Source organism: Rhagoletis pomonella, unplaced genomic scaffold (assembly GCF_013731165.1).
Source record: "Rhagoletis pomonella isolate Grant_MI unplaced genomic scaffold, Rhpom_1.0 Rhpom_scaffold_00009, whole genome shotgun sequence".
Taxonomy (NCBI): Eukaryota; Metazoa; Arthropoda; class Insecta; order Diptera; family Tephritidae; genus Rhagoletis; species Rhagoletis pomonella.
This window is the reverse complement of record NW_023458563.1, coordinates 32,448,809-32,471,964: the sequence shown is the minus strand read 5'-3', so window position 1 is coordinate 32,471,964 and position 23,156 is coordinate 32,448,809. Positions and strand designations below refer to the sequence as shown.

The 23,156-nt window shown below is 37.7% G+C and overlaps 2 protein-coding genes across 11 annotated transcripts in view; one reads left to right on the top strand and one right to left on the bottom strand.

Moving 5' to 3' along the window:
* Window positions 1–23,156, bottom strand: part of LOC118745727 (zinc finger protein 2) — a 611,899-nt gene that overhangs the window by 181,259 nt on the left and 407,484 nt on the right. The window lies entirely within an intron of this gene.
* On the top strand, window positions 5,701–6,738 carry LOC118745730. The gene is made up of 2 exons (XM_036479360.1): window positions 5,701–6,173; window positions 6,336–6,738. Exons 1-2 carry the CDS (start codon window positions 5,939–5,941, stop codon window positions 6,635–6,637), a joined length of 537 nt encoding a protein of 178 aa, XP_036335253.1. The 5' UTR covers window positions 5,701–5,938; the 3' UTR covers window positions 6,638–6,738.

Genomic DNA, 23,156 nt, shown 5'->3' with positions numbered 1-23,156 from the left:
CTTTACCAAGAAATACGTTTATGGTAAAATTTTGGAAAATGGGCGTGGCACCGCCCACTTATGATCACATATAAGTATATCGGTAACCGTTCTACCAATTTGTACCAAACTCAGTATGGTTATTGTACTTGCCACGTGTAAGCAAAACGTTGAAAATTATTGAAATCGGACTAAAATAACGGCCGATTTTCATATAACGGTAAATTTAAGAAATGCTTGAAACTTCAATATTTCGAAATTGAAGGACGCTAATTTACTCAAAATTGATACACCTCGGCTTACCATCTAGCGGAAGGTTTCGGAAGGGTGAAAAAACATATATTTAATACTTGCGCCGGGTATTTAATGTTCGGCTCCGCCCGAACTTAGACTTTCTTACTTGTTTGATTAAGTTCCTTCTGATTCATACACCTGTCCTTGTGTTATACAATTTAACCAGCGCTAAGAAAGTTTTTAGTTAGCTTTTTACATTTCCTATATACATACATATGTATTTGTTCTCTTTTGTTTTGGTAGGCACATACAATATTTAAAACGCATTTACGTGGACTATTTACACTTACAGTAAACATATATCACACTAGCTCGATGGGCCTCGCTCTTTTCAGCCGTCATCCATTCTTTCTCCGTGATCTCTAAGAACTTCACTTCTTCATTCTCGTGTTGACTAAGTACGTTAAAATGTTTTGCCGATAATATTTTTATTTCTTCGCGAATCGTTGTCATTTTAAGGTTAAAGTGAATCTCTTCGTTTGCTGTGTGCAGGTCAGAATTGGTTATTAGCCTCAGAATTTTGGACGGTAGCCGTTGAATTTTGTGGGTTGTTCTCGCCGTTCCCAAAATCTGATGATCATATAGCCATATTGGTATAATTATGTTCTTTTAGAGCAGTAACTTGTTTTCAGGGGTTACTTTTGGCTGTTTCCCCATTAGCCAGTGTAGTTGGCTTAGTTTTTATACCCGAGCGCACTTGTGCACAAGGGTATTATAACTTTGTTCACATAACGGTTGTTTGTAACAGGCAAAACGAATCGAGATAGATATAGACAAATGTATACATAAATGGTCAGAATGAAAAGAGAAATCGATTAAGCGGTGACTGTCTGTCCATCCGTCCGTCCGTCCGTCCGTCTGTGCACACGATAACTCGAGTAAAAATTGAGATATCTTAACAAAACTTGGTATGTGCATTTCTTTCGGGCGTAGGACGGATGATATTGAAAATGGGCAAAATCGGACAATAACCACGCCTACCTCCCATATAACGGTAATTTTCGGAAATACGAAAACTGCGATATTTTAGTAACTACTGAAGATTATTCACTCAAAATTGATATTTACTATAATTTTTAGACGAAAAATAAGAATATTATAAACTTTTGGAAAATGGGCGTAGCCACGCCCACTTATGGATACATGTGTATATCTTGGTAACAGCTGCGCCAATTTCTTCCAAACTTGGCACAGTTATTAGTCCTGCTACAGAATACCAAATGGCCGAAAATTTTTAAAATTGGACCGCCTACCTCCCATATAACGGTAATTTGGAGAAATACGAAATCTTCGATAAATCAATAAATATTAAAGCTAATTTACTCAAAATTGATGCTTGCAACAATTCTTTACCAAGAAATACGTTTATGAAAAAATTTTGGAAAATGGGCGTGGCACCGCCCACTTATGATCACATATATGTATCTCGGTAACCGTTCTACCAATTTGTACCAAACTCGGTATGATTATTGTGCTTGCCACATACACGCAAAAGGTTGAAAATTATTGGAATCAGATTCAAATTACGACCACTTTTCATATAACGGAAAATTTCAGAAATGCTTGAAACTTCAATATTTCGAAATTTAAGAACGCTAATTTACTCAAAATTGATACATCCCGTCTTACCATGTAGCGGTAGCTTTCGCAAAGGTGAAAATCATATACTTAGTACCTGCGCCGGGTATTTAATGTTCGGCTCCGCCCGAACTTAGACTTTGTTACTTGTTATTTTATATGTTTAACTTTCTGCTTCATGTAAAAACCACAGTTTAGTTTAGAGTCCATGTGTATTCCAAGGTACTTTGCGGTTTTTTATACCCGAGCGCACTTGTTCACATAACGGTTGTTTGTAACAGGCAAAACGATAGATAGATGTAGAAAAATGTATACATAAATGATCAGGATGAAAAGAGAAATCGATTAAGCGGTGACTGTCTGTCCGTCCGTCCGTCTGTGCACACGATAACTCGAGTAAAAATTAAGATATCGTAACGAAACTGGGTAGTGTACTTATTTCGGGCGTAGGACGGATGGTATTGAAAATGGGCAAAATCGGACAATAACCACGCCTACCTCCCATATAACGGTAATTTTCAGAAATACGAAATCTGCGATATTTTAGTAACTACTGAAGATTATTCACTCAAAATTGATACTTACAATAATTTTTAGACGAAAAATAAGATTATTATAAATTTTTGAAAAAAGGGCGTAGCCACGCCCACTTATGGTTACATGTGTATATCTTGGCAACCGCTGCACCGATTTCTTCCAAACTTGGCACAGTTGTTGGCCTTGGTACACCATACCAAATTTTAAAATCGGACAATAACTACGCCCACGTCCCATATAACGGTAATTTAGAGAAATACGAAATCTCCGGTAAAATAGTAAATATTAAAGCTAATTTAATCGGACTAAAATTACCGCTTCTTATATAACTGTAAATTTTAGAAATGCTTGAAACTTCAATATTTCGAAATTTAAGGACGCTAGTTTAATCAAAATTTATATACCCTAGCTTACCATGTAGCGGTAGCTTTCGGAAAGGTGGAAAACATATATTTAATATTTGCGCCGGGTATTTAATGTTCGGCTCCGCCCGAACTTAAACTTTCTTACTTGTTTAATTTTAATATCCTTTCCGTTGATTTTAATTGGAATTGAATCAAGTTTTATCTTGGTGGAAAAAATTACTCGTGTAGTTTTATCCTCCTTTATATTTAAGCACCATCTGTCAAACCATTCCTTTAATAAATCGGTGTAAGATTGAAGTCTAGGGGCTGGGTTCTCCAACTCAACTTAACTTAGTTTAGCCAATGTTTTGGACTTACTTAGTCAAGAATAAGCTGAATAAAAAGAAGGCTAACTTTTGACTTAAGTCCAAAAAATGGCTAAACTAAGTTAAGTTGAGTTGCAGAAATCAGCCCGAGATGTTGCTACTGTAAGGCTCCTGTCTGATGATACTTAGAGCCATTTTCACAGTGAATAGTTAACAGTTGGTTGATTATCAGTTAATGTAACCAACAGCTGTTAGTTAACTAATACTATGTCTCCATTGTGAGATTTATTGAAGATTTAGCCCTCTGACGAGATTTGACGTTAAATCTTTTGAGATTTATCATATAAAATTAAATCTCGAAAGGCCGTAGATTTAAGTTAAATCTTCGTCAAATCTTCAATAATATTGATCAATAAGTACAATTTGTTGGATGTGGCAACCACAAATTCACATGCCATAAGTCAAATGACATTTGTGTTTTCAATATACAGTTGAGGACATTGAAATCTAGCCTATCATAAAAACATGAATTTTCGTATTTTTAGGGATTTTTATATTTTTTTGTTAGTTTGGGAGGAAAATTAGTAATAACAAGTAAGAGCAGCGCTGTCTTCGGCTATGCCGAAGGCTTCATACCTTTCATGAACATCTGCAAATTTTACTTTGACAGATTACTGCTTTTGAGTACATCTGCATACATCGATAGAGGAGTTACATACCTATATAAAAAATCGCATCTGAACAAACAGAGGTATGGAAGATATACCTTATATTAGCACCAATCTAAGTGATTTTCACTGCTATGTGATCGGTATGTAAACCGACACAATTTATTGGGTTTAGTTTCCTACATAAAGGAGATATATCGCAAAAACTGGTATCTGAACAATCAGTGCTATAGGAGATAAAGCTTATACAGCATAGATTTTGACGATTTTCTCAGTAGACTTTGTATTATTATTTATAAAATATCTTACGAAATTTATCGGTTTTAGCAGTTCAAATAAAGGAGTTTTACAGTAAAATCCCATATCTGAACAATCAGATGTATGGAAGATATATGTTGTAGTCACCCGATCCTTGTTATTTTCACTGTAAGTATTCTGTTAATAATGAGTGAAAATGGTGCGAAATTTCATGTTCCTAGCTGCATAAATGCATGAATTATAACGAAAAATCTCATATCTGAACAATCAGTTGTATGGGAGCTATAGGTTATAGTTATCCGATCTTTTTAATTTTCACTGTACGTTTTCTGTTGATAATTATTGAAAACAGTGCGGAATTTCCTGTTCGTAGCTGCATAAATGTAGAAGTTATAACGAAAAATCTCATATCTGAACAATCAGTTGTATGGGAGCTATAGGTTATAGTGACCCGATCTTTGTAATTTCCACTGTTGATAATAGGTGCAAGTACTGCAAAATTTCATGTTCCTAGCTGCATAAATGGAGAAGTTATAACGAAAAATCTCATATCTGAACAATCAGTTGTATGGGAGCTATATGTTATAGTGGTCCGATTCTTCCGGTTCCGACAAATGATTAATACATTATAAAAATACACCCACTTACCAAATTTGATCCGGATATCTCGAAAACTGAGAGACTAGATTGCATACAAACAGACGGACAGACGGACAGACGGACATGGATAAATCAACTCAGCTCGACGTTCTGATCAAATAAGTATACATTTTAATGGGTCTATCTCTTTTTGTTCTGGTACTTACAAACATCAGACCAAAGTTATAATACCATTTCATGCTCATGAAAGGTATAAATATTTACATAACTTTGGTTGTAATAAATTAAGAAAATATTATTTTAAAAACTAAAAATTTAGAAGAAATGTTTTATAGTAATATCATGCAGAGTCTTCTCCGCTTTCTATAAGTCATTTACGCGCTGCGACAAAAAATTTATAAATTTCGGTAATAGTTCTGCTTCGATAACATTGCACCGAACATCCTCTAGAACTCAGTTCGTATTCATGATATGCCAAAGGCCCACGATTGGATTTTCGGTTCCCTCCTATGAATAAGAGAGTTCTACAAAAATTTTTCTTTCCGCAAATGTTTTTTACCGTTTTGATAATTTTTCTTAAATTCGGGAAAATGATTCGGAATATGGTACCATTATTTACACTTTCCAAACTATATATTATACATACATATTTACCACGAATAAGAAGCCAATAATATTCAGAATTCATATAATGAAATTGCGCTTGGTACCTTCCTTTTATCTGTCTGTATATCAATGTCCGCAACTGTATTTGTAAAATCATACATAAGCAAACGTCAAATATTTAAAAATGTGAACGTCAAACATATCTCGTAATGGTAATGGAGACGGTTGTGATTTAGCAACTGGATTTATTAAATCTTAATGGATAAATCTCTCAATGGAGACATAGTGGCTGCATTTCTTTATTCATTCTGAACGTTTGGAATAAACTTTTTTGTTTATTTATTCTTTAGAACGTTCCTGATGATATGTTCACGTATATTTCAAACGCATTCTGTTTATTCCGGCTGTGAAATTGGATTATCCGGAATGTATAAAGAAACGCAGCCAGTATAAAGCAATGTATTTCACAGTGCTTAGATATAAAAATAAATTTTGTTACTGAAAGTCAGGTAGCGCCAGGGAAAACATTTGACATTGACATTACAGATTTATAAACCATTGAAGTTTTTTGATTCATATTATTAATTGGTAATAAACATATTCTAAATGGCGGCGAAAAAGATTAGATTAAAATGTGATACAGTGCAAGAAAAGCGATGCTTTTACGGTGGAAATCAAGAATAAGGTTTGGGCAAAGATTAAGGACGAACACAATAGCAGAACCGCTTCTTCATTTCGTGATGAAAAAATGTTTCGTACAAAGTATTATAATTTGAAAAAAGATTTAAAGAAAAAAGTAGCAGCCGAAAAAAGAAGTTGCATTGCAACAGGAGGCGGACCACCATTGAAAATTAGCACCAATGATATTGATGCGATGTTAACATCAATAATGGGATCGGAGCAGTTAGAAGGAATGGAATCTGTTTACGATTGGTATAATCAATTTGTACAAAACAAGCAGGACGCTGTTGACGTTGACAATGGTAAGAAGTTACTCTATAAGCAGTCTATAAGAGTCTATACATGTATAAATTTTTTGTTAGGGTCTTGTTCTGCTCTTGAATTGATGAGGTTTAATTGCCAATATTAATCGCAGAATGCTGTTACACAAACTCAGTCATTTACTTATATAAATTGTTTTGCAGATAAGACCGTAAACAACATGAATATTGGGCATTCTCAGGATGGTAGCGAGGTTTTAGATGAAAACGTAGACATCAGCATAACAGCAAACAAAACAACTACTTCAAAAAATTGGAGTACATACACGCCTGCAAATTTAAAAACTCCTAAAAGCAAAGAACTTAAGATCAACAAGTCGCAAAGCAATGTGAAGAACACATCCTGGTCGAAACTGGCAGCTTTTAAATCAAACTGGGCCGAAGAAAAATGCCGTGTAGAGCTTGAATTGTTAAAAAAGGAGCATGCAACGCGGACAAAGATGTAGGAGCAGCAGATAGAGCAGTCTGCAGCGGAACATAAAATGCGTATGAGAATTATGGAAGAGCAATTTCAGTAACTTCAATGGCTCAATCCTCAAATGGAAAAAATTGCAAACACAAAATAACTTGACATACATATGCAAAATAAAATTGTTTTAAATAATATTATTGTGCTATTTTTTTATTGAATATCTGGATTTGCACTTATAAGGTTGCAAAGTATCCATTTATTAAATTACTTCTGGTAACATTTTTTTCAATACACCGATCAGAGCTGCGGTTGTTTGGTATACTTAAAAATGTCATGATTTGTCCATAAATTTCAGGATCTAAAGGAGGTGCTTCAGTATCGCGATGTAAACAGCATATATTATGCAAGATTACTGTGGCGACAATTATTGATTGCACTTTTTTGCAATTCATTCGTATACGCAAAGACAATACAGGAAATCTACGTTTCCAGACACCATAAGAGCGTTCAATTGGATTTCTAGACCGAATATGCGATTCGTTATATAATCTTTCGGCTGCAGTGTTAACGGAATGAAGGGGTGTTAAAATCCGCTGATTGTTTTCATATCCTTTATCAGCAAGCACTGGCCCATTTCCGAATTCTCCAGACTCAAGACGGGAAAAAATACAATAGTTCTGTAGTATGGTAGCATCATGTGTAGACCCTGGCCACCTGGCTACTAAATATATCCAAAATCATCAAACGAGCATCACAAGTTGTTTGAACATTGAAAGAAAATAAACTTTTTCTATTTCGAAATAGTTCCGCATGGTCTCCGCCTGAGAAATAAGGAAAATACATATTTAATGAAAAATTATCATTAGGCTTTCGTTGTCTTTTAACACACCTGGGGATTGAATTTTTACGTGCGTGCAATCTAAAGCACCAATAACTCTGGGAAATTTAGCTACTCGGAAAAACTCTTTTTGTTTTTGATGTATCTCTTCTTTTGTAGCTATTTTTGGCTATTTTATCTGAAACAAGAGTAACAACTCTTGATACGGTGCTAGTAGACACATCACCAATCAATTGCTGAATACTGCCAGTGGCATAAAACCGCAATGTAATGGCCAGCATATGTTCCGGCGACAATGCATTATTCCTAGGAGAAAACTTAAACTAGAAAATCGGAGAAAGCTTTACCATGTGGTTGTATGCTGTATATCTGAACTTATGAGCTGCAATATCTCGCATGCAGCATCTTTGTACAAGCGGAAACGGTTTATAAAATCTTTTTCATCATACAGTTGGAAGAAATTAAATCGCTCTCGAATTTGTTTTTTTCCGACGAAAAATTACCACTTTCAGCAGCTCTTCGTAATCTTCGTCACTGTCACTAAATTCCATTTTTTCTTCTTTTATCTCAGCTTCACACAAACTTTTATATTTTCAATTTTATTCTGCTTATTTTTCTTTTCATAAAAATAAACAGTTTGACATTGAAACAGCTGTTTGTTAACTAATCGTCAACAAGTTCCCCAGGGAGAGTTAACAAATGGTTAACAATTCACTGTAAAATGAAAACCAATTAGTTACCGCCAACCAATTGTTAACAGTGTTGATATTTTAAGTACAATTGTACTTTTTTCAGTACAATTAGTTTTAAAAAGTACAAAAGTACAATTTACAGATTTTAAGTACAATTTCAACATCAAAAATACTTTGTGTACAAAACGCTGAAATCTCTGCCACTTTGATTATTAATCCGTTTGCGTTTAAGTAAATGGACATACCTACATTTCATATTTGGTACGAAACGAAATTTTGACTGGTAATTTTGAAAGTAAACGTGATTGTGAATGGTAATATTAGTGTCGAGCGTTGTGGCTATTGTGATTTCTTTTTATCACCGGTGGATGAAATATCTGTCACCGCTATTTATTTTGAAAAAATCTTTGGAAATGCAGTTTACCTTATGACGATCCTGCAGAAAATGAAGGAAGTGAATAACTCGGGGGTTGAAAGTAAAAAAGTTGTACGTAAAGTTCATGCGTTGAAACTAAAAATTTCTACTGTGGACTTCCATTTTAGTGTTACTGATCCCATTTTATGTGATTTCTTTACCCTAATATAAACTGATCTATCTTCTGTCTTTATTTTTTGTCATTATTGTTCATATTTGAATATATGTACTTCTCGCGACAAAATTATACGGTTACTCGGGTTGGGCTATTTCTTTATTTTTTTCAGATTAATTTAGATTTTTTTTATATATAATTTTTGGAATATAATTTAAGAATTTATTTGTAGCTTTATCGGGTAGTTGGAGAGATCTCAATGATAAGTTACGTTAAATTAAGTCTACACCAACTTAAGCTGTACAATGAAATGAAAGATAAACTCACTGCAGTAGAAAAAAAGGTGTATGTTTAGTTGAAGGAAAACGGGAGGTATTGCATTGACGGAAATAGTGAAAAGTACAATTAAGCTCAAAAAGTTACAGTTTTTGTCGTTAATTTTGTACAATTTAAAAACCTCAAATATCAATACTGATTGTTAACTATTCACTATGAAAACGGCTCTTAGTAGTATTGTATCGTCAGCAGTGAATATTAAATAGAGAAGTGGTCCCAACACACTTCCTTACGAAAATCCACTGGTTATTGGGTGGACATTGGACAACCAGTCATTGTATTTGACATAAAAAAAAGGTCAATAATATAGCTCCGTATCAGTAGATAGTGATCAAGTAGTAGAATTTTGTATAGCTTATACAATAAGCCTTTATGCCATACTTTGTCAAAAGCCTTAGACACGTCGAGGAAGACAGCAACACTGTGCCGGTTTTCGTCGAAGTTATTTAGTATTCTGTTGGTTTTGCGATACATTTGTTGAATTGTAGAGTGGTTTTTTCTAAACCCAAACTTGTGACTTGGAATAATATTATTGCGATCGAGTAGTTTGCGATGCCTGTGATTTAATCTTTTTGTCTTTTTTGAGACCACTGGTAGCAAACTTATTCGCCTATATGATTTTTATTTCGCCGCAGTTTGGCTTTGCTTGGGAATCGGCATAATTTCTGCAACTTCTGGACAGAACCCTTTCTTTGGCAGTTTCGCTAAGGCCGCCTACGCCGAAAGAAGTTCTGCGCAAAAAACTTCCGCCGCTCTTTTCGGCAATACAGAAAGGAGAATTCTACTTAGTAAGGGTACATACTTAATAAACAATTTTTAGTATCCACATCGTGGAACCTCAGAAAACGTGGCGTTTAGTAAGTAATGATTCTCAGTTATACATATGTTGTAATATTAGATCGCCTCTAGGCGTTCATAAGAAAATAATGCAGGCAAAGCCAGCTTGATAATAGCTGCGGTCCGAAAGACGAATCTGCACAGCAATTCAACATTGTTCAACTGCACCGCATACCCCGTGCACTGTCGAAATGCAAGGCAGATAATGGTGAAGGCTTAGTGTTCATCAAGCATCCCACCGTGTAGTATCGTCTTATCGAAGCAGATATCGACCGCAAGGTTACCATCCTAGAATGCTAGGGCATTGCTATCCGGCCAAGCGATGTCGAGTTTGAAATACTCGAAGTTTGTATACCCCTGTCACCAGGCTCCCGGTAGAATATCACCCTGATATACATAGGTGCTCCTCTCAGAGGTGACAAATGTTTGTTGGTTGGTGACTTTAAAGCCCATCACGTTCTTTGGCTTTGAAGCTTGTCGAACGATCGTAGGGGAACACACTTGGCTGATAGCAGACAGATGAATCGTCATTCTGCACAGTGAACAACGAGGCAACCACCAGGATTATAGGCAAATACAGTAGCTCGCCTGTAATAACAATTGTAAGCGCTGGTCTGAAGTTAGCATCGAGCAATCTACCCATCATCATCTCGATCGATAAACCTGCTGACTTTGCTTCGGCGGAACACCGAAACTGTGTCAACGTTAGAAAAGCTTTCTGGAACGGCTTTGTGGAAATTACTGAAAGCACCTTCGCTGACCTTCCCACATCAACCGACGTTCATACACTTGAGCATAATTTTCTCTCGTAAACCCGCACGAACTTTCCAGCTGAAGCGGCTGTCTGGGAAGTCCCCGCCTCAGGTATCTCAACACGGAGTTTCGGCACTTAGTAAACCTTCATAAGCGGAAGAATTGCGAGGCTCATCTGAAGACGTCCGACTTCACTTCTGGTGTAAGTAAGTGGTCTCTGAATCATTGGATGTCTATCTCTCGTTCCAACTACCAAACTTTGCTAGCATATTCAAAGCAGAAATACTGGAAATGAAAAGGGAATGTAAACTGTGAAAAGCATACATATTCTCACATAGCCGCTTCTGGCACTTGCCTCACCGGTAACAAATACCAAAACAGTCAGAGATTGCAAATGTACGTTAAGCTCGACGGCCGAGTTAATAAACACTTCCCTTATCTGGGCTCTCGGCCATTGGAACATACAAGGGCTGACGAGTTGGCTAAGGCCGGAGCATCTTTTGATGGATCCGAATCAGACACAATAAACTGTCCACTCGGTCTCATCAAAAGCGAACTACATTCGCAATTCACACGTATGGCTGACGCACGTTGGAACAACCTTCAAATCTGCAAACTTCGAAAAATATATGGCCGCATTATGACAGACCAAAGACAGAAGAACTTCTAAAGAGGTCGATGAAAGATGTAATCAAGTTAACAGCCAAGATAACGAGGCAATGGGCCGTACGCATAAAACCTAGCAGATCCTTTTTCTTAAAATTTCAGATCTATTACTCAATTAGTTCAAATTCATTTAAGTGAAAATTATGACATTTTAAGAAAAAGCAATTGATTAGTTTTTATGCATACGGCCCATTGACCCATTGGCGAACATGCAGCTAAAATGGACTTTCCGTACAACCCTCGGTGGCGTAGCTGAAACTTGAGGGAAGTAAGGAAACGATCCTAGACTATTTTCGCGAGTGCCGAGCATTGGCATGAAGGCATGACACACTCGGGAATTTTTCCATACAAAATCTTAGGGAGATCTTAAAATGCAATATTACTGGCGTAAATAGGTTCATCGCAAAATCCAAATGGTTTAACGAAACCGACAATCATAAAGGCAGAAAAAACAAGGATTCCAGAGAAAGCGTATCAAAATGGTGCTAACAGCACTAATTGGGTTTTGGGCATGAGATCAGGCGACGCTTCTACCAACCAACCAACCAATCTTTGTCCACCGCGAGGTCATTGTCCAACCCGACGATAGATGGGATATCTACTTCGGTAACCGCGCCTCGTCGGAGGCGTTAGTTCACGCTGCGTCATACGATGAACAGAGCCTAACGCCGAGTGACCAGAAGGTTGCACAAACTGCTAACACCCAGTTCGCGTCTTGATCTTTCTGTCGGTGAGGTACAGGTAGTCATCGGGAAGGCGGAAACCTCCAAAGCCATTGATCCCGATGGAATATGCATGCTGATGCTGAAAAATTGGGTCCAGCGGAAGTATACTATCACCAAGGTCCTCAATATGTATACGTCCACTCTAATTATTCCGGACGTCTGAAAAACGAGTGGTCGCGCTGCTAAACCCGGGAAATCAGCCAGCGGAAGATAGTCCTATTGGTCAATACCTCTATATTTAAGGTAGCGAAAGCACTAGAGGCCTTGCTACTACCGCACTTCACGTACCACCTGATCCCAGTGAGGCATTAGAATGGCTTAGGTAAAGTTTACAGCACAACAACAGAACTTAACGACATAAACACTCAGATAGCCCGTGGCCTTAACCGACACCATACCTGTGAGAAAAGTCGTAGAACCGTTGGATCTGTCAAATGCGTTTCAGACCGTCAGCCACTTCACGCTACTAAGGCATTGAAGCTTTCTCTATCCTGCAGGGAATCATAACCTAGAAGAATTGAACAAGGTGTTCCACAAGGTGGGGAACTTATTCGGCTTCTGTTTAATTTCTGCATTTCGAAGCTCTCTCAAACACCAGAATGCTGGAAATTCACGTCGACGGCGAAACAATTCCGACTGCGAACAACCTAAAAATATTCCGAGCATCCTTCGACAGTCGGCTCTCTTTATCGGCGCATACAACCGCAATTGTCACTAGAGTACAAAACCGCCGCGCGGTTTTCAAGTCAAGTAAACGTTGTTTGCAACATACAAGGAAATTAGCCGGTCCTAACTATGCAGCGCCCGTGTAGCCGTCGGGGACTAGTAGGACGCATTGGATTTAACTACAGACCTGCCAAAAGGCGGCACTCTGGGCGGCCCCGGGATGCCTTCTGATGTCGCCAGAACACCACCTACATGACGAGGGTCAAATGTTTCCCGCCAATTAGCACAATACTACCAAAAAAGCTGTGTGAAGTGATGACATTTGCCTCTGAGCTCAGGCGGAAGAAGCAGCTAGCGTCGGCGTTCTCCTTACGCGGGAAAGTTTTTGTGAGGCTTAAGGCAGGTGAAGAGGCTAAATTGGTGAGCAGCAAAGCTGAAGTGAATGCTCTTATCGGCAGTAGAGCGCAGAAATAGTAGCACTAAGTTTATATATGTTTGTCTGGAAATTTGTTCTTTATGCTATATTTAAGTTATTGGAGTCATTTAGTTATGTATTTTTTTCTTTCTCTTTGCGGCCAATTCTCTTAAGTAGTTATTTGTTTACCTTTTTGTTTCTATGTCTCAGGCTATTTTGCTTGACTTATTGTTATTTTCATTTGTTCTCATTTTTCCTTTTTTTCTTGTTTAATTTAACTTATTGCAATCACATCTTTTACATGCATCTGTGTTTCTGTTATGTTTTTCATGTGTTTAATGCCATTTTTAGTTGTTCCTTCAACTGCTCAGTGTGATGGATTTAAAGCCCTCTAGGAAATCCGCCTTCAGCATTAATGAAAACCAAAAGGTATTATTAGGTATTTTGTGCAAGCAATATAAAGATCTTAAAGTAGTGCATTTTAATGCGCGGAGCCTGAACAGCAAAAAACTGGATTATGTTAGGGATATATTTAGTGAATCGGATATAGATGTCATTTGCGTCTCAGAAACTTGGTTTAATACTGATGTTTCTGATTTTTACTATAGTATACCAAACTACAGTCTTACTCGTGTTGATCGAACAACAAAAAAGGGGGGAGGGGTTGCAATCTATTGTAAATCCACCCTGAAAATCAGTGTTTTAGCAACATCAAAAAACACTGATACAGAATTCATTATTGCCGAAATTTCAGACAATGTAACAAAAATACTAGTGTCCTGTGTATACAACCCTCATAGATGTTGCATGTTAGATTCGTTTTTTGTTGAGGTGTCTTTGTTTATTATTGAGTATGAGCGTTTTGTTATATGTGGTGACTTCAATGTCAATTTGCTTATGAATGACTCATATGCCAATAAACTACTGGATCATGTATCTGCTGCAGGTCTTGCTGTAGTTAACAAATTCATACCAACAAGATTTGCGCACAATTCATGTCCTAGTTTGTTAGACCTCATTATCACGTCAAGCCTCGACCATATTCTTAAATTTGACCAAATAAGTTTTATCTCCGACCACGACCTAATATTTTGCGCACTAGATGTAACGTTTAATTGTCCTGCTGATAGTGTTACTTCTATGTATCGTGATTTTAAGTCTGTAAATGTTAATGACCTGACTGATGATCTGTTAAATGTTGACTGGGATGCATGTTGGTTTGTTGAGTCGGTAGATGCCAAACTTGACTTTTTAAGTAAAACTATGTCTGAATTATTTGATGTCCATGTTCCTCTTCGTACTGTTCGCGTTTTGAATAGCTCTTGTCCGTGGTATAATAGTAATGTCAGATCTGCTATAAAAGCTCGTAATAGATTATATGCGAAATGGAAAAGAACCAACACGGACTTCGCTTGGTTGCAATACAAACTTGCCCGAAATAAAGCTACCACCATTGCAAGACAAGCGAAACGGTTGTATTGTAACTCCAGGTTGAACCCATCACTACCATCAAAAGACTTATGGCGCAATTTGGAAAACCTTAATGTGCATGGAAAACATAAAACTGAGTGTAAAATTGGCCCTAACATTCTAAATGAATATTTTACTGGTGCCTGCAAAAGCGGCGACAGTTCTCTAACTCAAAACTTCAATAGCCATTTTGCACTGAGAGAAAAGTTTCAATTTAATGGAGTTACAGAAGCAGAAGTTATGAAGGCAATTATGAGCGTCAAGTCTAATGCTATTGGTGAGGATGGTATATCCTTGAAGTTTGTGAAACTTGTGCTGCCATTCATTCTAGGAACTCTCACACATATAATCAATCACTGCTTCACAACTTCGTGTTTTCCAACGGAGTGGAAAAAAGCTGTGATTATTCCTGTCGCTAAAAAGAATACCGCCTCTGAACTTAGTGACAACAGGCCAATAAGCATTTTGCCAGTATTCTCAAAAGTGTGTGAGTCTTTGATGGCAGAGCAAATTTTATCATTCGTTCAAGAAAATAATCTTTTATCTCCGTTGCAGTCAGGATTTAGACCAAAGCATAGCTGCTCTACAGCTATGTTAAAAATACTTGACGACATAAGAATACAGTTTGACAAAGGTAATTTAACTCTTCTCTGCCTTCTTGATTTTACTAAGGCGTTTGATTTAGTAAATCATGACCTGCTTTGTACAAAGCTTAAATATTACTTTGGATTCTCCGATAGCTCTGTTAAACTTATGACCAGCTACCTTGAGGGAAGAAGTCAAAAGGTGATGTGCAAATCTGCGTCATCAAAATCCTGTATTGTTGCCTCCGGTGTGCCGCAAGGCTCCGTGCTTGGTCCCCTTTTGTTTAGTCTTTTTGTCAATGATGTATTTTCTGTTTGTCAGTATGTTAATGTCCATGCCTATGCTGACGACATTCAATTGTATTTGCCTAGCCGTGTCGGTCTTGTTGTAGATTTGTGTTATAAAATAAATAGTGACTTGTCTGCAATATCGCAATGGTCCCGTGATAATTGTCTTTGCGTAAATGCTGCGAAGTCATATGTGTTACCCATTAGTAACAATGTTGTACATGTTGAGGATATTCCAAAAATGTTTGTTGGTAATAGTGTCCTTACGTTTACTGACAAAGTTAGAAACTTAGGCTTCGTTGTTAACTCTATGTTGAGCTGCTCTGACCATATTAATAAAGTTGTTAGTAATGTGTATTTTGTTCTACGTAGATTGAGAATGTCAGCTTCGTTCACGCCTTTAGAGACTAGGAGAAAACTAGCAATTCAACTCATTGTACCACACATTACGTACTCTGAGCTTGTGTATAGTAAACTTGATTCTACTTCATATCACAAAATTGATGTTGCGTTCAATAATGTTACGCGTTACGTTTATGGCCTCAAAAGATATGACCACATCTCTTTCTGGAAAAACAAAATTCTTGGATGCGGCATTTTTGAATATCTTTCGGCCAGAAACTGTATATATATTTACAAGCTCGTACAATTCAAAGCACCGAAATATCTTCACGAGAAGTTAGAATTACCTAAGTCTTGTAGGCATCAAAATCTGATTATCCCTAAATTTGCCTATTTGCCCTCATCTCGGCTATTTTTTGTTAATGCTGTGAGGCTGTGGAATTCCATTCCTGATACTATCAAAGCTGTGTTGAATAGGAGCAACTATAAGAAAGTAATACACAAGTATTTCACCTCTGTGTGATTAATGCGATTGCAATTTAACAGCTCTCTTTTCTCTATTTATTTCTCCATCTTTTTTTTTTTTGCTTTGTATTTTTCTTTTTGGGTTTCCCAACTGCAATGAGTGACTATTAAATGACTACTATTTAATCTTACTTTTATTTAATTGTTATTTTTTATTTTATTTTTTAATTTAAGATAACTGTTTGTATTTAAATTTATTGCTATTATATTTTTAAGTTAGTTTTAAGATAAGTCTGTATCAGACGATTTTGCGGTTTAATTTTGTAATTGAAAGCTGTTGATGTACTACAAAAGACTGAGTCTTACAGGTACAACCTCATTTCTTAAATAAATAAATAATAAATAAATAAATAAAAAATACAATGCTATGGAAGCAGTTCCTGGTAGGGTACGACAGACGTGGGGCCCCGAATAGACATCTACTTGCGGCAGAGCCCTCGTCTAGGCTCGTCAGAAGGTATCTATACGAACTGACAGACGAGGTCCAGAGGTTGATAAACAGCGACTGGGCCCGACATCGTACCGTCAGGTAACAAACGACATTCACAGGGAGTCGTTTGTAACTTACATCAACTCCCAGGAACACAGCTACCTGACGTGGACGAGATTGAACTTCGTCTGTATCGAGAGACTCGCTCCCCCACAGCCCAAATGCAGCAGGTTAAACTCCTACCAGAGTATAATTAATGAGGAAAGGCACCCCATGACTCGACACACCTCTTCGCATGCCCACTCAACTAAAGCCCCTCTGGGCTAACGCGGTCGGAATCGCATCCTTTTTGGGCCGTTGGTTAGTTAAGCTTGACGACAACGACAAAAAGACAAACAGAGTTACGTATACAATGGTTGCTGAATTATGCATTGCATCCATTGAGGCTGCAGAGGTAGAGTAAGCATTGCCAAGTGGAAAGTGTGGTAAATGGCCTGAAGCGATCAAGAGTGAAATTCAATTATTAGTGGCAATATAAAGGGTGATTTTAGTAGAATGTACAAGTGCCTCGCGTGTAATTACAAATCATTGGATTTTTGAGAAAAAGCGGCTTAAAGCACAATAAAATTGCTGAATAAAAATTGTTATTAGGCCCAAAAATAAAAACAGAACTGTTGAATGACTGGAAAGTCTCCAAAGTCATCGCCTTTTATGTATGTAGTTTATAACATAACCCTACCGATAAATAAACAACAAGCGGTCTTAAATCTCAAGAAACAGATTGGAAACAGTTTCAAACTACTTTTTTTAACAACCTTTCGGGCCCCGCAACCCAGAGAAGCTCAACGCATCAACTTGATGATCTAATTAAATTATTTCAACGTGCAGTGAAAGTAGTCTGACCGAACAGGGCGACAGGTAGAAAACGAAAACCTCTAAGGTGGTTGTCTGAAATTGCAACCCTGAGAAGAGAGTGTAGATCAAAATTTAACAAAGCTAAGAGATCCAACTCTTGGAATTAATTTAAAGACGCTACGCACAGATGCTACCAACGTATACTAGCAATAATAGCATCAAGGAAAATGGTGACTGGACAGCTATTGCGAAGAAACATTGGAGCTTCTAATACAAATGCACTCTTCGGATTGCCACCGCAGTAAAGTCCACCAACACTCCATCGAAGTCAAAAACGATGACCTCCCAGCAAACATTATAACAGAGGAGAACATAAAACCTGCTATTAGCAGCTTCTTACCGTATAAGTCTCCGGGACCAGACGGAATCATTCCTGCTGACCCACAGCATACAGAGGAAATGATTGCAAACATACTCGAACCAGGCTTTGAGGCAGCGTTACGACAATATTACATACCCCACAAATGGGAAAAACAACACATGCGAGACCACCAGACTTTTGCCCGACTAATCGGGTCATCTTTCTGGCTCAAACCTTTAGAGCGACTAATTAGACCAATATAACGTTATTTGTTTAATTGCTGTGCTAGGATAAAGATCAAAATAAATACAAACAAAAACAAAAAGATAAGGTGGACAGAAAAGTTTCGATAGCCCAGCATGCCTCCAATAAGGGGAGGTCAGTTGAAACAGCATCACACTCCCTAGAGCACACAATTGAAAGATCACTGCACTGCAAAAAGAATAACCCTCGCTGTATTCCTGGACATCCAGCGTGCTTTCAACAACGAATCTCCTGCAGCGTTTATCTCATCGCTGATAAGCCTGGGGTAAGCAGCTCATTATTATCGTGTATCAAGCGAATGCGAAGGGGGAGCGAAATAAGCGCAGGATAAGGTGAATCTCACATAAAAAGGTTCGCGGTAAGGGGTAGATATGCCTACTCCAAGAATTTGAAGATATTGGTGGGAAGATAATTGCATACGCCGACGATATTGTGATCGCTATCTCGCGGAGCATAAGTGCAGTATAGCGGCCGTTGAGATAAAATAAAAATTAAAAGTGGGCGTGGTCCGCTCCCTTCTACTGATTTGAAAGGTTTAATTTTTTTTGGTAGAAATTAATAGGGGCGGTGCTAGGGAGGGTAAAGGTGGAATTTTCAATATTTCCAAAAGCTTATATTTCGAAACAAAATGTGGATATGGTTCGAAAGGTAATTGATAGACCATTTATTTGATATACATAGCTTTATATATCTTATATACATATTTTGAGGAAAACTAAAAAAAACGAAATTATAACCTTTTTTTTAATAAAAATTTATGTTTTTCTAAAAAAATACGTAATTAACTATATTAAGTGTTCATTAGAAAACGCAGAAATACCTTTAAATTGATATATACTTTTATATAGTTAGGTTTAAGCACATGTTGCCTGAGGATGTTTTCCATATAAAACGGCAACACAGAAAGGAGAAATTTACTTCGTGAGGGTTATAATCCCTAAGTGCGGCCGATGGCCGCCTACGTAGAAAGGTGTTCTCTGCAAATGGGGTTTAGCCCCACTTCTTCGGCAGCACAGAAAGGAGAATTCTACTTCGTGAGGGTTATAATCCCTAAGTGCGGCCGAAGGCCGCCTACGCAGGAAGAAGTTCTCCGCAAATGGCGTTCAGCCCCTCTTCTTCGGCAGCACAGAAAGGGAAATTCTACTTCGTGAGGGTTATAATCCCTAAGTGCGGCCGAAGGCCGCCTACCCAGAAAGGTGATTTCCGCAAAAGGTGTTCAGCCCCTCTTCTTCGGCAGCACAGAAAGGAGAATTCTACTTCGTGAGGCTTATAATCCCTAAGTGCGGTCGAATTCCGCCTACGCAGAAAGGTGTTCTCCGCAAAAGGTGTTCTCCGCAAAGGTTATTCAGCCCCTCTTCTTCGGCAGCAGAGAAAGGAGAATTCTACTTCATGAGGGTTAGAATCCCTAAGTGCGGCCGAAGACCGCCTACGCAGGAAGAAGTTCTTCCCCCTTTTCCTGGCAACACAAAAAGGAGAATTCCGAGTAGTAAAGGGGGGTGAGCTCCCTGATAAACAAAAAATTTTCAGTTAAAAGTGTCACCGTTTTTGAAATATTTACATTTTTTCGAATTTAAAAAAAATCGTGCCTTTTCATGTGTTTTCTTTAACTGCAACTACAAACCGGGCAGCACTTAGTAAATTTTTTATGTAAAATACTTCCAGATAGTTGCCTCTCCATACTCAAATGCAATGTAGCTAAAATATATTAAGGAACAATCATAAAATTAGGACTATTTCTGGATTTTTAACTTTTTGATATTTTCTTCCCCAACTTTGACTATCTCGGGTGAAAAAAAATGTACTGAGCTATAACTTTACATTACATAAAAAAATTGCTCATTTAATAAAGATTTCAGAAAGGTGCCACACTTACTGTTTTGAATAGAAAAAAAAGTTATAGCCGCTTTTGTGGGTAAAGGACTGAGACACGCTAGAATGTATTTAATAGATTTAAATTGAATTTGCTCTTGTTACCGTCAAATTACATGCTAAATAGTACAAAGGTACATAATTACTTGCTTCTGACATTATTTTATGTTACTTACCGGAATTCGGACTAGAGTCTATAACAAGGGCTATATCTATCAATATTGTGTGTGATGGATTGGTTCACGTGAAATAAGATATACATGAGTTGTTTGAAGAAAAATTTATTCATTTATTGATAAAATATGCTCAAATTGGCGACCTTCTACTCTAATGCAAGCTCGGCACCTTTTAAGAAAAGGCACTTTTAGAGATCTTAACTCAATTGGGCTATCTCAGCAGCACCTCTATTTATTTGTTCCCGCAAATGCTCTTCGTTTTGAATTGTTTTTGAATAAATTTTGTCCTTAAGACAGCCCCAGTAGAAAAAATCTAATGGATTCAGGTCTGGCGATCGAGCGGGCCTCGTGATTGGCCCGTATCGTCCAATTCATCGGCGAGGATAAGTTTCGTCTAAATGAGCTCTTACTTCACGCCCGTAGTGAGCAGGGCACCCGTCATTTTGCAGCCATAGTCTTCGCCGCAGGTTTAAGGGTACATCTTCCAAAAGAGTTGGAAGCCGTTCCTGAAGGAACTCTAAATAACTGTGAGAGTTGAGCGTTGGCGGCAGTTCCACAGGTCCCAATATCTGACAAATAAATCGTGAGGATTTTCTATCTGCCAACTGTGAAGGTTATGTAAATTAAAATAACCATCACGTTTGCATGATGGTTCATTGCTCCAAATTATTTTGTTAAAAAGTTGGGGTCTGATTCATGCATTCGCAATATTTCACGGCAAAATCTAACACTCGACAGGTAATCTCTTTCTTTTAGAGCCTGAACACGTTGAATGTGGTAGGGATGAAATCGATGGTCTTGTAAAGCTTTGTGAACTGTAGTTTTTGGTATTCCCGTCCGTCTTTCCATCATTCTCACTGAAGTCGATGGACCTAGTTCCACTTCCTCTGACACAGCTTCAACATCTACCGTTGCAGGACGTCCTGTTTCGCCGCCACGCCTTCCAGGTATGCGACCTTAAAAAGTGAAAAATGATAGTTAACAGGCAAGCAAACAAGAAAGGTATAAAAATCACTTACCTTCATATATTTCTCTATGGGTCCGGGGCGAATACTTCACGACCCGGATGTCGACGATTGGGGTATCGCTCTGCATAGAGTCTTTGAGCAGCTCTGGCATTACAGCAAGCTTCACCGTAAATTAGGTGAATATCCGCATATTCATGCGGCGTATACTGCGTGTTCTCTGTCATAGTATTAATAACACAATGTTCGAAGGGTCCAATTTCACAAAATCCACTTTCACTAATTCCGGTAAGTAACACAAAATAATGTCAGGAGCAGGTAATAATGTACCTTTGTACTATTTAGCATGTCATTTGACGGTAACAAGAGCAAATTCAATTTAAATCTATTAAATACATTCTAGCGTGTCTCAGTGAGTGTGGCACCTTTCTGAAATCTTTATGAAATGAGGAATTTTTTTTGTGTAATGTAAAGTTATAGCTCAGTACATTTTTTTTTCACCCGAGATAGTCAAAGTTGGGGAAGAAAATATCAAAAAGTTAAAAATCCAAAAATAGTCCTAATTTTATGATGGTTCCTTAATATATTTTAACTACATTGCATTTGAATATGCAGAAGCAAATATCTGGAAGTATTTTACATAAAAAATTTACTAAGTATAGCCTTGTTTTTAGATGCAGTTAAACAAAATACATGAAAGGGCACGATTTTTCTTTTATTAAAAGAAGTTTAAATATTTCAAAAACGGTGACACTTTTACCTGAAAATTTTTGTTTATCAGTGAGCTCACCCCCACCTACCTTCCCCTAAAGTTTGGCACGTTACTTCTGGGACACCCTTTATATATAAATATGCACATAAAATAAAAGGCCTTGCAATTATCTTTCAAACCATATCCACATTTTGAAAAGCGGTGCCCCTATTAATTTGCACCAAAAATGGTTTACACCATTAAAATCAGTGAGAAGGCGCGGATCACTCCCTTTTTTCTCATCGGCTATACTGCACTAGTTCCCAATTCTCTGTCAAGATATGTATGGTGGTAAACTTTACAAATATGGATAAAGTCCACATCCATAACTGGTGCGATGAGAACAACACCATCAAAGGCACTTCCGGGGCTGCCGGGATTGGTGGCCTACGCACTTCCGAACCCTGCTCCCATTACAGCGGTGTATGAGCCGCCTACCCTCAAGGGAAGAGTGGAAACGAGACGCTCTAAGGAGTGGCGAGTCCGTCCATTTATACATAGATGGCTGAAAGTCAAGGAATGGATTCAATTCAATTCAAAACTACTGCAGACTACAGATTCAATAAAATTTTGGAAAGACTACCAATTAGAAATATTTAACGTTTTTGGAATACTAGCTCTTACACGCGGGTTTCACCCCACGTCAGAGGGAATTAAAGGGGTCATGTGACTTGTGTTTCGGAAGTTATGGCTGATAAAAAATTCCAAGCCTTTGTTAAGTGCTACGCCCCCTTTTACAAACTCATTTATATATACCTTACTATAAGCACCTACCATAGATATGTCTGCATACCAAATTTCCAGCTCATGTGACTTATAGTTCCGAAGTTATGACTCACTAAAAATTCCACGCCTCCTTTTACGAACTCATTTATATATACCTTAAGATAAGCATCTACCATAGATATGTTTGCTACCAAATTTCAAGTTCATGTGACTTACGGTTCCGAAGTTAGAGCTGATTAAATAATTCACGCCTATGGGGGGTGTCACGCCCCCTTTTCCAATATCGCCCATATTTTCTTATGCGTATGGAATTAATTTTATTTATCTCGACAGTAAGTTCCAATGCTCTACCACAAATATTTCAAGAGATATACAACATGAAAATTTTAGTTAGTATACTGCCCATTTTTCTCTATGCCTTCCCGGGGTAAAAGCAAATAAGTGTGCAAAGTTTCGTGCGATTCCGTGCCGCGGTTCAGAAGTTATAAG

Coding starts and splice junctions, on each gene's coding strand:
- LOC118745730 (XM_036479360.1), top strand. CDS start 5,939: ATGTTTCGTACAAAGTATTATAATTTGAAAAAAGATTTAAAGAAAAAA. Junction 6,174..6,335: donor CGCTGTTGACGTTGACAATG/GTAAGAAGTTAC, acceptor ATTGTTTTGCAG/ATAAGACCGTAAACAACATG.